Source organism: Eleutherodactylus coqui, chromosome 1, assembly GCF_035609145.1.
Source record: "Eleutherodactylus coqui strain aEleCoq1 chromosome 1, aEleCoq1.hap1, whole genome shotgun sequence".
NCBI classification, from domain to species: domain Eukaryota; kingdom Metazoa; phylum Chordata; class Amphibia; order Anura; family Eleutherodactylidae; genus Eleutherodactylus; species Eleutherodactylus coqui.
In genome coordinates this window covers 537,410,771-537,428,672 of record NC_089837.1, presented here as the reverse complement: position 1 = coordinate 537,428,672, position 17,902 = coordinate 537,410,771, and the positions used below count along the sequence as shown (strand labels likewise).

Sequence of the window (17,902 nt, the reverse complement as noted above, 5' to 3'; positions counted from 1 at the left end):
CCAGTTGTGTGATCTCCCTGCCAGTATCCGCTCTGACAGTATCGGCCATCGTGTTCTTTGGCTCCAGATCTTTTTTTGCCGCTGATCTGTCCAAGCATTATAGATTTTTCTAGCGACTCTGCTTGCATTACATGGCCAAAATATGGGAGTCTGAGCCTGGCCATCGTATCCTTCAGTGATATATTGGATCTTATATGATTCAGGACTTCTCTGTTTGTTCCTCTCGCCATCCAGGGTATACGCAGCAGCTTTCACCAGCAGCTCCAACACATCAATGCCCCTTTTATCAGCATCCCTCACATCATACATGGCTCTGGGGTAAACGGTGGTTTGCAATATCCTGCATTCAGTTGCTATGCCGATATCTCTACTTTTCCAGATTGTATGCAGGATTCAGGTAGAGGCCCATTTTTTCACTTTTAGCTTAAGGCCTCCTGTCAACAGGCAATATTCCATTGCGTTATCTGTGGCGAAAATCCACATGCAGGTAACACAATGAACGCTTTCCATAGGACAACTATGGAAAGTGTAGCCCGATATATACGAGCAGAAATTCACCGCCATTTTCCACTAACAAATAAAAATTGCGGATATGTTCAACGCAGAAAATCGCATTCTCCTGCAGCGAATTTCCACCCATGGACAGGCGGCCTTAATCTTCCATATCGGCAGCTTCAGATTGGCTTCTGTTTCTGCCAGCAGAGTTGTGTCATCCGCAAAACGGAGATTGTTGATGTTTCTTCCACCTATTTTCACTCCGGTTTCCAATTCGCCTCGGTCCATTTTCCGCATGATCACTTCCCATATAGGTTAAACAAGAAGGGTGAGAGGATGCAGCCCTGTCGGACGCCTCTGCCAATTTCATCCAATCTGTGTCCCTATACTGTGTGGGGCTTCATTGGTATAAAGGGATTTTATCAGCTTGACTAGATGTGGCTTTATACCCAAATCTTGTAGGGGGCGCCATAGCTGGTCATGCTCGATGCAGTTGCAGTCACCAGCAATGCATATATCTGGCCCCTCCATAAATGTCTATAGTTGTCCAATATGTCCTGTCTTAATTGTGGATGCCATTAGTTATGTGTATTGCACAGCTATAGGAACGGAAGAGGTTAATGTCTATAAATGTCTGGGAAATGTAACAGTTTTGTGCTGTGAGTTTGTGGTCACATGACAACACTTGATAAATACGTTTGCAAGAAGAAAAAGAAAGAGAGTAGAAGAGTTTGGAATGAAAGTGCCAGCCACATGTGGTGAAATATAGAAGCTGAAGAGAGGAAACCTGGAAGTCCATGCGCAGGACCCCTACCCTGAGGAGAGTAGAAAGAAGGAGGGAAAGATAACTAGGACTGTAGGCCCGGTGTCATCCTGTGTCCCGGAATGTGTGTGTTCAGGAGCAAAGTCATACAGATAACTAGGACTGTAGGCCCGGTGTCATTCTGTGTCCTGGAATGTGTGTGTTCAGGAGCGGAGTCATACAGATAACTAGACTGTAGGCCCGGTGTAATCCTGTGTCCCGGTGTGTGTGTCCAGGAGCGGAGTCATACAGATAACTAGGACTGTAGGCCTGGTGTCATCCTGTGTCCTGGGGTGTGTGTGTCCAGGAGCGGAGTCATACAGATAACTAGGACTGTAGGCCTGGTGTCATCCTGTGTCCTGGAGTGTGTGTGTCCAGGAGCGGAGTCATACAGATAACCAGGACTGTAGGCCCAGCGTCATCCTGTGTCCTGGAGTGTGTGTGTCCAGGAGCGGAGTCATACAGATAACCAGGACTGTAGGCCCAGTGTCATCCTGTGTCCCAGAGTGTGTGTGTTCAGGAGCGGAGTCATACAGATAACTAGGACTATAGGCCAGGTGTCATCCTGTGTCCCGGAGTGTGCGTGTCCAGGAGCAGAGTCATACAGATAACTAGGACTGTAAGCCCGGTGTCATCCTGTGTCCCGGTGTGTGTGTCCAGGAGCGGAGTCATACAGATAACTAGGACTATAGGCCAGGTGTCATCCTGTGTCCTGGAGTGTGTGTGTCCAGGAGCGGAGTCATACAGATAACTAGGACTGTAGGCCTGGTGTCATCCTGTGTCCCAGAGTGTGTGTGTCCAGGAGCGGAGTCATACAGATAACTAGACTGTAGGTCGATAGAGATAGAGATTGTAACAAACTAAGTAAAATGCCCATTACAAATATGTGCTTCTGTTCTACACTCGCTAACACAGCTACCTGCTAAAGTGCTAACTAACTACTCACTCCCCCCTCCACCGTGCTTCTAACAGTATACTCAAGATGGTGCCTCCAGAGAGGAATGCAACCAAGATACCACAGATGATGACGACATCTGCTCCTAGGCAATAACCAATCAGCTACAGATTCGTACTTCTTGACATACTAACTATGCATAACAGCTATAAAACCTTATGCAGCTTGATTAGTAAATTGGAAGTGTCATTCAACTGAAATGTGTGTCAGCTTGTGATTCTTCGTTCTAGTGTATGCACTTGTTTCTTAATTAGGAAGGGGGCAGATATTCATTAGGTACACTCAGTACCGATCCATAACAATCCTGTATACTGGAGTGTGTGTTCAGGAGTGGAGTCATACAGATAACTAGGACTGGTCGCCGCACAGTCAAAGGCCTTGATGTAGTCGATGAAGCACATGCAGATATTCTTTTGGTATTCTCTAGCTTTTTCCATGGTCCATCACAGGTTTCCAATATGGCGGTGGGTGCCGCGTCTTTGCTGGAATCCTGCCTGCGCTTTAGGGAGCGCCGCTTCAACTACTGATCTCAGTCTTTCCTGTATAATCTTGAGAAGGATCTTGCTTGCATGCGGAATGAGGGAGATTGTTCAATAGTTGGAGCAATTCTGGGAGTCACCTTTCTTTGGTAAAGGGATGAAGGCAGATCTTTCCAGTCCTGTGGCCATTGTGTGGATGCCCATACTGCCGGGCACAGCGCTGTGATGGCAGTCACTGGTACTGGTAGCACTAGCTCTGCTGGTATGTTATCTATGCCCGATGCTTTAGTTTTGGCTAGTTGTTACATTGCCATAACCACTTCTGGCTCCATAACAGAGGCTTCAAGTCCACAGGCTGCCCCTCATGAAATGGTCCAGGTACTGTGATTGCCTGTTGCCATTTCGAGGCTTACCATCGGACTACTCTCCAGCCCTGCAGCTACACCCTAGTGCCTGAACTGCTACATGATGTTAAGAGGTGATCAATTGGATAATAACACTGTGAAATGTCTCTACTTGACATAAGTTTCACCCAACAGGTCTAGTGAGCGCCAATGTCTGCTTCCTTTTAAGTAAAGGGGATCCAGTTTAATGTGATATATGAAAAGTGTGAAATGGTATGATGTTATGTGTTCTGGTAATATTCTCCAGCCCCTGGTGTGTACAGGTCATCTAGCAACAGTCAGGACAGTGGTTAGCCAGGTATAGAAAGGCTGTGTGTTTCTTCTGCAGATCACAGCAGGGCACCAACCTCAACACCAATGCAGAGCGGTGTTCACACGATTGCCAGAAGCACACACACAATGCACACTGAACACCAAAGGTAGGACTGCATACTGAACTCACGGGGAGATATAACATATTCCTGCTCTAACCACCACATGATAATCTGCCTGCAAGCAGGGCAATCATCCTAATAAGGATGGCTCTGCGCTGAGACCTACCTATCCCTGGATGACAAACGATCCACAGCAGTACAGAACGAAGCTCACACCAACTCACAGAACAGACTGTTCACACCTGATGTCTGGAAACCTCCACAGATACTGAACATGTTGCTGTTCACACCAACACCTGCGTTAGTGAAAGTACAAAAGGAGAGAGTGGGTGGAGTTAAGTCAGTCTTCCAAATCCAGAGCTAAGCTCAAGCTTGAGAGAAGCCATGGAGGAAAAAGTCAGTGCAATGGGAAGTTGAACATGTAAAGTGTGAGTACTCAAGAGAAAGAACATTTTAGTAAACAGAGGAGAGGGAGAAGAAGAGAATAGAAAGAGATCTAAGTCAGCCTTACATAGGCACAGTAAGAAAGGAAACCAAGTCGGCCAGAGATATGCCCAGCCAGGGAGCAAAGCTAGAAGGCAAATAACAGAATAAATGTAGTTCCCTGTAGAGAGCCCCTGAGAAACTGCAGAGGTAATAATGCCTACAACTGTAACTCTAATGTGAACTGCATGAAACAAGTCAAGTTTATCCCTTATCTGCTCTTGAAGAATAAAACCGCTTTATGACCCAACTGGAGTCACTTTCCACCGCCCATGTCATCTGCAACACCTGCTCTGAGGTACCACACGACACATTTCAGGCAGGACAGTGGTTATTCCCCCATTTTGGTCTAGTTCTCCATTTTTTATATTTCATATGTTTGTTTGGAACTTGTCCCTACCCCTATATGGACTGATATCATGACAAAACAACATCTTCCCCTACGCAACTCGCCAGGTAGCATCCCATTTGGGTATCACCATCCTACCCTGCTCGACCCCCGTGGGCAGCATGCAATAACAACTGCCAAATTTACCACTGCAGTAGTACCACGTCCGGGCCTTAGTTCCACCTTCCATGAGGAGCCGTAGAGCCACCGTGAAAACCATCTTATTTTTTCCCTGCTGCTTACCTTTCCTAGGTCTGAGTCGCTGCACCACCACTGCATGACATCAGTGCTGAACTCTGGGCGACTATTACGCTTTACTCATAGCTGCCCCACTGGTAATGGCTGCAATCAGTTAGCTCTGATTACAGTGGTTGACTGTTTAGATAATGCAGTTAAAGCTGACTGCACAGGTTTGCAGTGAGCAGGAGTTGGAGTGCCGATGGGCTAACATGCCAATCCAGAGGCTAGTGAAGACTCCCAGGGCTGCCACACATAGATGCATGTCAAGTCCTGCCCGTGGCAACATTAAAAAAAAAAATAAAATATATATATATCACTATTTAATGCAATACTGAAGTATCGCAGTATGTAGTACAAACCATAAAATGACGACAAGTTCGATCCCCGGTGGGAACTAAATGAAAGTGTAGAAAAAAGGTTTACTAGTTTTCTAAGTGAAAATAAAATAAAATAAATTAAACCCTGGTTTCCTGTTTTTCCCATAAAAACAAAATAAAATCCATAAATGCACATATTTGTAATGCCGCGTATGTAAATATCTGAACTATTAAGATATCATGATATTCATCCTGCAGGGTAAAGGCCAGAAAGAAGACAGAAGTGCAATTTATTTTGTTTTTATTCCGAATACCCCAAAAATTTGAAAAGAGATCAAAAAGACGATTCCCATCATAGTAACAGCAACTACAATAAACACACCATAAAAAATGGGTCCTCACTGCCCAATCCACAAAGCAATCAAAAAGTTACAGGTCTCGGAATGTGGGGACGAAAAAACCCCTTAAACTCCATACATTTTGTATAACCGTAATCAGACCGAAGCGCAGATGACCGAGGCGCACGCTGCTTTCTACGGTAAATGTTGCAAAAACTAAAACATTTCAAGATGGTGCAATTACATTTTTTGTGTTTTTCCATACATTGTACAGTACATTAAATGGCAGCACTAAAAATACAACTAGTCCCACAAAAAACAAACCCTCATACGGCTCGGTCAATGGAATCATTCTAAAGGTCCGGCCCTGAGGAGGTTGACGGCTTGTATTTTGTTCACGTTTCAGTTTTTGACCATTAGGTCACGTGAGACATTCCTCAGCTTGGACCCTAAACGTCTGAGGTGGTATTCTGCATCCCCAGGTGTTCTTCATTATACCTACTGCTGGAATCCTCTTTATGGTCGCCACCGGCCCCATCGTGTGGCCTTCTGGATGTCCTTGTTCCTCAGAGTATAAATCATTGGGTTCAGCATTGGTGTGAAGACAGTGAAGGAAACAGCAGCAATCTGATCAATTTGTAGAGACTCCTCTGTAACCGGACGCAGATAAGTGAAGAGCGCTGTACCATAAAGCAAAAGGACCACCATCAAGTGAGCCGTGCACGTAGAGAAGCCCCTCATCCTTCCCGCAATGGATTGGATCTGAAGAAGGGAAACACCAATCAGAGCGTACGACAGCAGAGTCAGAAGAAAGGAAGCCATGACCAAAGACCCCGTGACCAGCGACAACAATCTGCCATTGACCGTGGTGTCCGTACAAGCTAACGTGAGCAATGGTTTGATGTCACAGAAGAAATGGCTGACTCTGTTGGGACCACAGAAAGGGAGGCGAGCAGTGAGCAGAGTATGGAACAGCGAGTGCACAAAGCCAGTAGACCAGGCACCAAGGGCCAGCGAGAGGCACATAGCAGTGTTCATGACGGTCGCATAGTGTAGCGGTCTGCAGATGGCCACGTATCGGTCATACGACATGGCAGTCAAGAGCAAAACCTCAGAACTGCCCAGAAAGTGGAAGAAATGCATCTGGGTGAGGCAGGCCTTCAGAGACATCTCCTTGTGCCGAGTCAGGAGGCTCTGGAGCATCTTAGGAACAGTCACAGAGGAGAAGCAAATATCCAAGAAGGAGAGGTTGCTGAGGAAGAAGTACATCGGTGTGTGCAGGTCGCTGTCCAGCATCACGATGGCCAGAATGAAGCCGTTTCCTAGTAAGTTCAAGGTGTATATGATAAGGAAGACCATAAAGAAGATGTTCTGCAGCAGAGGACGTTCTGTCAGGCCCAGCAGGACAACCTCATTGACAGACGTCCAGTTCAGCATTTGTGGTGTTGTGTTCATTGCTAAAGCTTCTCCGTTGCCATGAAAGCATAAATGACCCCTGAAATCCAGAGAGATGTCACGACTCGCCGCCTTCAGATCAGCTGCAGGGAAATAACAGAAATCTCAGAAAGTTGCATCTGATGGATTAGAATGAAGCAGACGAGGCCCCGCCTAACATGACCAGAGGGGTCCGCCGGCCCCATCAGCCCGTGTCACCTGTAGGACCCCGGCAGTGTTAGTGTGGGGTCACGCGGGTGAATTAATCCCAGGAGTTTTATACATTGTGAGATGCAGAAAAATCGAAGCAGTTCCTTTCAGTGCGCCCATCTGCAGGGCGACGCGGAGAGGCGGTACGATGGCAGCACGTTGGCAGCACGTTCTACAGTAGTACGAGTCACACATTACACCGACGAGTGTTCTCTGCCGTGCCAGTCGCACCTGCCCATGTGAATGCACCCTTACGGCTTTTACCCACTAGCGGTTGTCTAATATTACAAATCACACAAGTTGGTGCATTAGAAAACCCCATTGGATAAAACCGCGATATCGTGGCCTTAAAAACCCGCTAGTGGCCAAAAGCCCTTGGGGTGGGGTAGAGTTCAGCGAGGTCAGGACTGCGATGATGCCCCCATTTATACTGTAGGGGAGAATGTGTGGCACCTTTCCCGCCGCTGACTGCGGCTCCAATCATGGACTCCATGCAGCCAGGATCAAGATCAAACTCCACAGCGTTAGGCATTACCATGGGGAAACTCAAACCTCAGAGACGCCTCCAGAGGAACAAGGGCACGATACACAAGGGGCGCTGAGAAGGCTTTAACTTGGTGGTCTTGTTTTGTTTCTATGGTAACAGATGTTACATCACAGGAAAGCCTTATGTCTAATATATGTGTTTGTAGCTTTTCTCAGCACGCGGGAAAACAACATGGCGGAGTCTAAGGCGATAGTCACAGCCAATGAGAGCAGAGGAGTGATAAAGTCGGGGGAGGATATTCCTGGTGATCTGTGGCAGACATCGGGGGATCAATGCCCTTCATACTCTACAGGTAAGACCTGGGGGCCACTTCAGCCCCAATGATGGGGAACGTCCTGGACGGCCGAGAGAGGTTGTTGTTCTGGAGATCGCCGATGCTGCGCACAACCTCATACCGGAGAATCGGCCGGCTGCAGGAATAGCCGACATCATGGGGGTTTATGGGGAACGTGTTTGTGTCATTATCCATGAAGAAGCTTTCTGCACAGCGGGTCCCCAAATGTCTGACAACAGATCAGAAGAGCATGGAGTGACAACCTCCCGGTCCATCTGTCAGCGTTTACGGACTGATAAGAACTTCCTGGATGGACTGGTCACCATGGATGAGACCTGGATTTATGTGTATGACCCTGAAACCAAGGAGCGGTCAGAGAGTGGAGGCCCAGTGGTTGTCAGCCACTAAGGTGATGGCGTCTGTGTACAGATATATACAGCCACCACTAGAGGGAGCTCACTGCATACAGATATATACAGCCACCACTAGGGGGAGCTCACTAAATACAGATATATACAGCTACCACTAGGGGGAGCTCACTACATACAGATATATACAGCCACCACTAGGGGGAGCTCACTAAATACAGATATATACAGCCACCACTAGGGGGAGCAGTCAGAGTGGAGGCACAGTGGTTCTCAGCCACTAAGGTGATGGCGTCTGTGTACAGATATATACAGCCACCACTAGGGGGAGCTCACTGCATACAGATATATACAGCCACCACTAGGGGGAGCTCACTAAATACAGATATATACAGCCACCACTAGGGGGAGCTCACTACATACAGATATATACAGCCACCACTAGGGGGAGCTCACTAAATACAGATATATACAGCCACCACTAAGGGGCGCTCACTACATACAGATATATACAGCCACCACTAGGGGGAGCAGTCAGAGTGGAGACCCAGTGGTTCTCAGCCACTAAGGTGATGGCGTCTGTGTACAGATATATACAGCCACCACTAGGGGGAACTCACTACATACAGATATATACAGCCACCACTAGGGGGAGCTCATTACATACAGATATATACAGCCACCACTAGGGGGAGCAGTCAGAGAGTGGAGACCCAGTGGTTCTCAGCCAGTAAGGTGATGGCGTCTGTGTACAGATATATACAGCCACCACTAGGGGGAGCTCACTACATACAGATATATACAGCCACCACTAGGGGGAGCTCACTACATACAGATATATACAGCCACCACTGGCGGGGAGCTCACTACATACAGATATACACAGCCACCACTAGGGGGAGCAGTCAGAGAGTGGAGGCCCAGTGGTTCTCAGCAACTAAGGCGATGGCGTCTGTACAGATATATACAGCCACCACTAGGGGGAGCTCACTACATACAGATCTATACAGCCACCACTAGGGGGAGCAGTCAGAAGAATGGAGGCCCAGTGGTTCTCAGCCACTAAGGTGATGGCGTCTGCGTACAGATATATACAGCCACCACTAGGCGGAGCAGTCAGAAGAGTGGAGGCCCAGTGGTTGTCAGCCACTAAGGTGATGACGTCTGCGTACAGATATATACAGCCACCACTAGGGGGGAGCTCACTACATACAGATATATACAGCCACCACTAGGGGGAGCTCACTACATACAGATATATACAGCCACCACTGGCGGGGAGCTCACTACATACAGATATACACAGCCACCACTAGGGGGAGCAGTCAGAGAGTGGAGGCCCAGTGGTTCTCAGCAACTAAGGCGATGGTGTCTGTACAGATATATACAGCCACCACTAGGGGGAGCTCACTACATACAGATATATACAGCCACCACTAGGGGGAGCAGTCAGAAGAGTGGAGGCCCAGTGGTTTTCAGCCACTAAGGTGATGGCGTCTGCGTACAGATATATACAGCCACCACTAGGCGGAGCAGTCAGAAGAGTGGAGGCCCAGTGGTTGTCAGCCACTAAGGTGATGACGTCTGCGTACAGATATATAAAGCCACCACTAGGGGGAGCAGTCAGAGAGTGGAGGCCCAGTGGTCCTCAGCCACTAAGGTGATGGCGTCTGTGTACAGATATATACAGCCACCACTAGGGGGAGCTCACTATATACAGATATATACAGCCACCACTAGGGGGAGCAGTCAGAAGAGTGGAGGCCCAGTGGTTCTCAGCCACTAAGGTGATGGCGTCTGTGTTGTGGGATAAGGAGGGCATGCTGCTGGTGGACGACCTTCACAATGGTTCCACCATCAATACAAGGGATTACATTGACCTTTGGGACAAATTGAAGGCAGCTCTGAAGGCCAAAAGGCTCAGCAAGCTGTCCAAAGGAATCTTGTTCCTGCAAGACAACGCCTCCGCTCCCACTGCACGTGACCACGGCAAAACTGGTGGAGCTAGGCTTCCAGGTGGTTGACCACCCACCTTATTCACCAGATCTAGCTCCCTCCGACTACCATCTGTTTCCAGAAGAAACACCTCAAGGGGACCAAACTTCACCCCATTTCTGATGCCATGGCTGCTACGGATGACTGGTTTGAGGCACAACCCAAATCCTTCTTTTTGCAAGGCTTCCAGAACTTGGAATCCCGATGTAAGAAGTGTGTTGGCATCAGTGGAGAGGATGTGGGAGAAATGTAACGTTTCATCTTCCCATCTCGCTTCTTTCTGGGTAAGGCCAAAGACTAATAAGCAGCCCCACGTACAGTCTACAGTTATTGAAACAGCCATGAAGCATTTAGGGGGGCCCCTTCATAATGTTCCATGTCTGTCTCCTATCAGTGTCTCGTTTGTAGAGTACATTAAGCTATGTGTATTGGATGTTTGCAGGACTGAAAGAGTTAATGTCAAGTATGTTCTGTCCTGATTGGAAAATGTATCTTTGTGTGTGCATGGTTTGTGTGATCAGGCTATATATGTGTTTGCAAGAATGCAATGCAAGTCAGTCTAGGAGTCAGGAGAGTTGAGTGCAGTCAGCCACACAGATGCAGATCGGTCGGTGTGTGGAGAGTATGGAGGAGACCAAGCGACTACCTTATGCTCAGGCTAGGCCTGTTCAACCCAGGAATTCTCAGTGCTTCTGCCGAGCGCTGGTAGAAGAAAAAACCACTTCATAGCAAGAAGGAAAAGTGGGAGTGTTTGCCGGTGGAGTGAGAGTGCGTAAACGAAAACTGCAGATAACTTGGACTGTGGTTGTATATAAATACCCCGTGAGCTCCACCCAGATGTGGTAAGCTGATGTTATTGACTTTAGTCACACGTTTAAGTAAATGGAGAAGATCGACAGTTCCCAGTTTTGCTACAAAATATACTGTCCTGCTTGTTGGACCACTTTATTCATCTACGAAATCCATCCCGGGAGAAGGAACGGTGGCGTCACGTGTGAGAATTGGACTTACGGTAACCATTGGTTACTATCCCTGTGATCTCTCCCAGCAGTAATGTGGTCAGGTCCTGAGATACCCTTAGTAGGAGGAGATGGTAGAACTCCGTGACAAGGTCTTTCTCTACCCCGCTGTCTCCTTGGCTCTGAGTCCTATCCTCGGACGCTGCACATCTCACCTATAACAAGCAGGAAAAACAACACTATTGGTTGTCCGAGCAAACTCTCAGTATAGCCGATAAGAGCAGCAAAGGTGGCCGGCAACAACGATGAAGCAGAAACCATGCAAGGCCTATTCTCACAGGTCAAGATGGCCCGAAAACCTTTCTTGGCACACAACAGCACAAAGGCAAAAATTGGAAGGAACTTAAAGGGGTTGTCCCGCGGCAGCAAGTGGGTCTATACACTTCTGTATGGCCATATTAATGCACTTTGTAATGTACATTGTGCATTAATTATGAGCCATACAGAAGTTATAAAAAGTTTTATACTTACCTGCTCCGTTGCTAGCGTCCTCGTCTCCATGGTGCCGACTAATTTTCGCCCTCCGATGGCCAAATTAGCCGCGCTTGCGCAGTCCAGGTCTTCTCCTGTTCTCTATGGGGCTCCGTGTAGCTCCGTGTAGCTCCGCCCCATCACGTGCCGATTCCAGCCAATCAGGAGGCTGGAATCGGCAGTGGACCGCACAGAAGAGCCGCGGTCCACGGAGGCAGAGGATCCCGGCGGCCATCTTCACAGGTAAGTATAGAAGTCACCGGAGCGCGGGGATTAAGGTAAGCGCTCCGGTGAGCTTTCTGTACGTCCCTGCATCGGGGTTGTCTCGCGCCGAACGGGGGGGGGGGGGGGTTGAAAAAAAAAAAAACCCGTTTCGGCGCGGGACAACCCCTTTAAGGATAGATGGAGGCAATACTCCGAGGGGCTACATGCCTGCAGCCACATACCTGGACTATTGCATGAGGGGCAGCATGTGGACTTGGAGCCTCCATTATGGAGCCAGACGTGGCTGTGGCAATGAAACAACTAGCCAAAAATAAAGCATCGGGCATAGATAACATACCAGAAGAGCTATAGCTGCGGGTACCAGTGAAAGCCATCACAGCGCTGTGCCCGGCAGTATGGGCATCCACACAATGGCGACAGATGTGGAAAAGATCTGCCTTCATCCCTCTACCAAAGAAAGGCAACTCCCAGAATTGCGCCAACTACCGAACAATAGCCCTCATTCTGCATGCAAGCAAGATCCTTCTCAGAACTATACAGGAAAGACTGAGATCAGTAGCTGAAGCGGCGCCCCCTGATGTGCAGGCAGCATCGGCAAGGATGCTGCACCTGCCACTATATTGCAAACCTGCGATGGACCATGAAAAAAGCTGGAGAATATCAAAAGAATATCTGCATGCGCTTTATTGGCTACATCAAGACCTCTGACTGCGTCAACCATGACAAGCTATGGCGCCCCCTACAGGAGCTGGATATATTGGCATATCTAGTGAAGTTGATAAAATCACTTTATACCAATCCAGAATCTGCTGTGGACCCAGAATGGAGACACAGATGGGTTTGTGATCGGCATAGGGGGTCTTGTGGTGGTCTATCACCAGGTGTAGAGTGGACAACGGGGTGTGCTGGGGGGATGTCACCAGGTAAAGAGCTGACAATGGGGTCTGGGGATGGGCTGTTACCAGGTGTAGAGCTGACAACGGGGTCTGGCGGGGGATGTCACCAGGTGTAGACCTGACAACTGGGTCTGGTGGTCGGATGTCACCAGGTGTAGAGCTGACAACGGGGTCTGGCGGGGGATGTCACCAGGTGTAGAGCTGACAACGGGGTCTGGCGGGGGATGTCACCAGGTGTAGACCTGACAACTGGGTCTGGTGGTCAGATGTCACCAGGTGTAGAGCTGACAATGGGGTCTGGTGGTCGGATGTCACCAGGTGTAGAGCTGACAACAGGGTCTGGCGGGGGGATGTCACCAAGTTTAGAGCTGACAATGGGGTCTGGTGATGGGCTGTTACCAGGTGTAGAGCTGATAATGGGATCTGGTGGTGGGATGCCACCTGGTGTCGAGTTGACAATGGGGTCTGGTGGGGGAATTCACCAGGTGTAGAACTAACAACGGGGTCTAGTGGGGGATGCCACCAGGTGTAGAGCTAACAGCGGGATCTAGTGGGGGATGTCACCAACCAATCAGTATGGACATCGCAGCTCCTGAACCTTCCAGAGTCCACTGTTGGCCATGTTATTGGAAGATGGAAGCCATCAGGTGTGTGCCGCCACGTTTAGGGAGACCTCAAACTGACAGAACGCGGACAACGGAGCCTTGAAGGAGCTGTGAAGACATCACACACACACACATCGTCTGCCCTCGCTCAGGGGGTCTCAGGACATTGCAACATCCATTAGCACAAGAACCATCTGTAGGGAATGGCATGTGAAGGATTACCATGGACCAGTGGCTGCACACCACATCACAGCAGTGAATGCACAATGGCACCTGAGATGGGGCTTGAAGCGACGGACTGTAAGTGAATGGAAGCAAGTCTTGTGGATGAATCCCAGTACATCATCTTCTGATTGGATGGTGGCACTTGGGTGTGGCGGTTGCCTGGCGAGTATTTTCTACATAACTGCATCATCCCAACAGAGAAGTTTGGAGAAAGTTCTGTTGTGGTGGGGGTGGGGTGATTCTGCTGGGAAGGGTTGGGGCCGTTGGTTGTAGTGAAGTCCACCCTCATCACCGGTGGGTACAGAGACATCCCGTACAATGTCAAGAACAAGAACTTCAGGTCACTAAAAAAAGCAACCTTAACTCCAGCGATTTGACAAAAAAGTTCCAGGTCTCAGAATTTGGTGATAGAACACAATTTGTTTAACCCCTTAGTGCCCGCCCATACGTCTTTAGACGGCGGCAATTAAGGAGCTTTAATCTACAGCACCACAAAAACAAGGCTGCATTAGAAGCCGGTGGGATGACGGCCAGACACGTGTAGTACGAGCCGAAGAGACCTTCAATCCCGCTGTTTAACTCTTTACACGCTGCAGCATGTAAAAGGTGGACAGAAGGAGGGGCTTGTGGGGCCCAATGGGTTGCTATGATTCTACGATGACCTGTGAGGCTCAGTCTCTGGCTGACGGCATAGTCTTCCAATACACTGAAATACACTTAAGTATAGCAGTGTATTAGAAGAATACAAGATGCTGATAATCCAGAAATCAATCATCCGTGCGGCATTGTTGTGTTCGCACTGACCCAGAGAAAAAAGGTGAGCACTAGAGATGAGCGAGCATTGTCCTTAGCGAGTACCTGCCTGCTCAGACGAAAAGATTGGGGTGCCGGCGTGGGGGACGGAGGAGAGATCTCTCTCCATCTCTCCCCCCTGCTCACTCCCGCAACTCACTGCTCACCCGCGCCGCCAGCCGAATCTTTTCTTCCGAGTGGGCAGGTACTCGCTAAGGACAATGCTCGCTCCTCTCTAGTGCGCACACAATTTAACTCGCACCTCATGAAACAAAAACATGGCGAATGCAGCTAATTGTGCGTATCACATCTTACAAAAACAGAATAGAAAATGATCAATGTGCCGCATGGATCAACAAATGGCGCTACTAAAATACAAGTCATCCCGCGGAGAAAACGCTCATAAAACGGTCGACAAAAGCGGCCGCGGTCTTACAACGCAGCGAGAAACAATAAAGGTGTGAAAAAAGGTTGTAAGAAATAAAAAAACCTTTCTATAGACTTGGCGTCGGCCGGCGGCACGCAGGACATTATTTACACCGCGTGGCGAACGCCGTCACACACAGACATCAGAATGTTATCTGTTCACACCATAAGCCCCTCCCCCCACAGACGACCGGAAACGGAGATTTTCTTTTTAAGTATTTTTTTGTGTATAAAAACAGCAACATATAAGAGACTGTATGAGGCCTCATTGACACGGCGAGCCAGGCGCGCAAAAGTCACCCGCTTAGAAAACCCGCGGCTATTAGAGCCAGTGGTTTCCTGCGGGACGGCTCAGATGAGGCAATCTGATTGGTTCTAATAGCCGCTCCTAGCCCGCCGTGTGAATGAGCCCTAAACTTGGTGCCAACCGGACTGCATGAAATCCAAAAAACTGAAAATGACAGGATTTACGTTTTCCCCAATCCCACTAAAATCACATTATATGAACCCAAGAAGGACGCTGAGAACAGCAGAAAAACGTGTGGCTCGTGAAATGCGACAAAACGGGAACATCAGTCGTCATTGGGCGCGATCAGGCGCGGTCACCAAGGGGTTAAAAAAAGGTTACTCTAAAAATAGAAGAAAAATTAAAAGCCACCTAAATGGGGTCCGGCGGTCATTGTGGCGACCCGCAGGACAGAGGTCAGCTGTAATCAGGCCGCCGCACCGCCACGCGAGCGCAAAGATTAAGACCGTCTGCTTCTTGGAAGGCGAAGACGGAAAAACGAAAGAAGAATGGAAAATGTCCCGACCTAAAAAAATAATGAAATCCCCAAATAGCACAAAACGGCGATCTACCTGCGTACCCCGTTGTGGACATACCCGCGTGCACAGGCAATCCACAACAATGGCGCCATCGCTGCGTCCCACCCGAACAATAAGAGAAGCTGAGCCGTGACTTCTGTGGCGGCACGGAAAAGACAACTCGCTCTGTAGAAGAACAAGTCGTCGCACCGCGGCCGGAACCAACCTCCCCGCCTCCTGCAGGCGGCGCCGCGCAGCACGTGTTCGCGGATGTTTTTACACACACAAAATCTAAACACTGAATGGAAACCGTCATTTCAAGGAGTTCGTCCTCATAGCGCAAAAAATACCCCTCCTGCCACAGAAATCTATAGGAGGTGCGCAAAAACACAAGGGGGAGCGCAAAACGCAGGAAAAGAGCACAGCGGGCCTCAATAGCCACAAAACACTGCGGAACGGGTGCGTCGCAAAAATACTGCAACATGCGCATGGTGACGGCCCCGCAGAGCGCGCACACACACATGCATGCGCGCGCACGGCCCAGCAGCACACACACGCATACACACACGGCCCAGCAGCACACACACAGACACACACACGTGTACACGGCCCAGCAGCGTGCGCACGCGCACACACACGTGAACACGGCCCAGCAGCGCGCGCACACACACACACACACGTGAAGACGGCCCAGCAGCGCGCGCGCGCGCACACACGTGAAGACGGCCCAGCAGCGCGCGCACGCACGCACACACGCACACGGCCCAGCAGCGCACGCACACACGGCCCAGCAGCGCGCGCACACGCACACACACACACACACGTGTACACGGCCCAGCAGCGCACACACACGTACACGGCCCAGCAGCGCACACACACGCACGGCCCAGCAGCGCACACACACGCACACACACACGGCCCAGCAGCGCACACACACGGCCCAGCAACGCACACACACACACACGTGTACACGGCCCAGCAGCGTGCGCACGCGCACACACACGTGTACACGGCCCAGCAGCGCGCACACACACACACACACACACACACACGGCCCAGCAGCGCACACACACACACACCAGTGTACACGGCCCAGCAGCGCGCGCGCACACACACACGTGAACACGGCCCAGCAGCGCGCGCGCGCACACACACACACGTGAAGACGGCCCAGCAGCGCGCGCGCACACACGTGAAGACGGCCCAGCAGCACACACACACGTGTACACGGCCCAGCAGCGCGCGCACACACACACACACACGGCCCAGCAGCGCGCACACACACACACGGCCCAGCAGCGCACACACACACACACACACACACGGCCCAGCAGCGCACACACACACACACGGCCCAGCAGCGCACACGCACACACACACACGCACGGCCCAGCAGCGCGCGCGCACACACACACGGCCCAGCAGCGCGCGCGCACACACACACACACACACGGCCCAGCAGCGCGCGCGCACACACACACGGCCCAGCAGCGCGCGCGCGCACACACACACACACGGGCCAGCAGCGCGTGCGCGCGCACACACACACACGGGCCAGCAGCGCGTGCGCGCACACACACACGGCCCAGCAGCGCGCGCACACACACACGGCCCAGCAGCGCGCGCACACACACACGGCCCAGCAGCGCGCGCACACACACACGGCCCAGCAGCGCGCGCACACACACACGTACACGGCCCAGCAGCGCACACGCACGCGCGCACACACACACACACACACCAGTGTACGCAGCGCGCGCGCACACACACACACCAGTGTACGCAGCGCGCGCACACACACACACCAGTGTACGCAGCGCGCGCACACACACACACCAGTGTACGCAGCGCGCGCACACACACACACACACACACACACACACACGGCCCTGCAGTGCACACTTTTATATGTACACGGCCCAGCAGCGCGCACACACGCGCGCACACACACACGCACACACACACACGTACACGGCCCAGCAGCACACACACGTGTACACGGCCCAGCAGCGCACACACACACACGTACACGGCCCAGCAGCGCACACACACACACGTACACGGCCCAGCAGCGCACACACACACACGCACACGACCCAGCAGCGCGCACACACACACACACACACACACACGGCCCAGCAGCACACACACACCAGTGGACACGGCCCCGCAGCGCGCGCACACACACACACACACACACACACGGCCCAGCAGCACACACACACCAGTGGACACGGCCCCGCAGCGCGCGCACACACACACACACACACACACACACACACACACACACACACACACACACGGCCCTGCAGTGCACACTTTTATATGTACACGGC

At 50.7% G+C, this 17,902-nt stretch overlaps 1 protein-coding gene across 1 annotated transcript in view; it reads right to left on the bottom strand.

Annotated features, from left to right (window-relative positions):
* Nucleotides 1-5,335: 5,335 nt before the first annotated feature.
* Nucleotides 5,336-17,902, bottom strand: part of LOC136615506 (olfactory receptor 12D2-like) — a 91,717-nt gene continuing 79,150 nt past the window's right edge. Inside the window, exons 2-3 of the mRNA XM_066594168.1 lie at nucleotides 11,115-11,277; nucleotides 5,336-6,813 (exon numbers count right to left, since the gene is read on the bottom strand). Of these exons, the coding sequence (XP_066450265.1) occupies nucleotides 5,792-6,813; nucleotides 11,115-11,277 (1,185 nt within the window). The 3' untranslated portion in view covers nucleotides 5,336-5,791. The remainder of the gene's footprint in view (nucleotides 6,814-11,114; nucleotides 11,278-17,902) is intronic.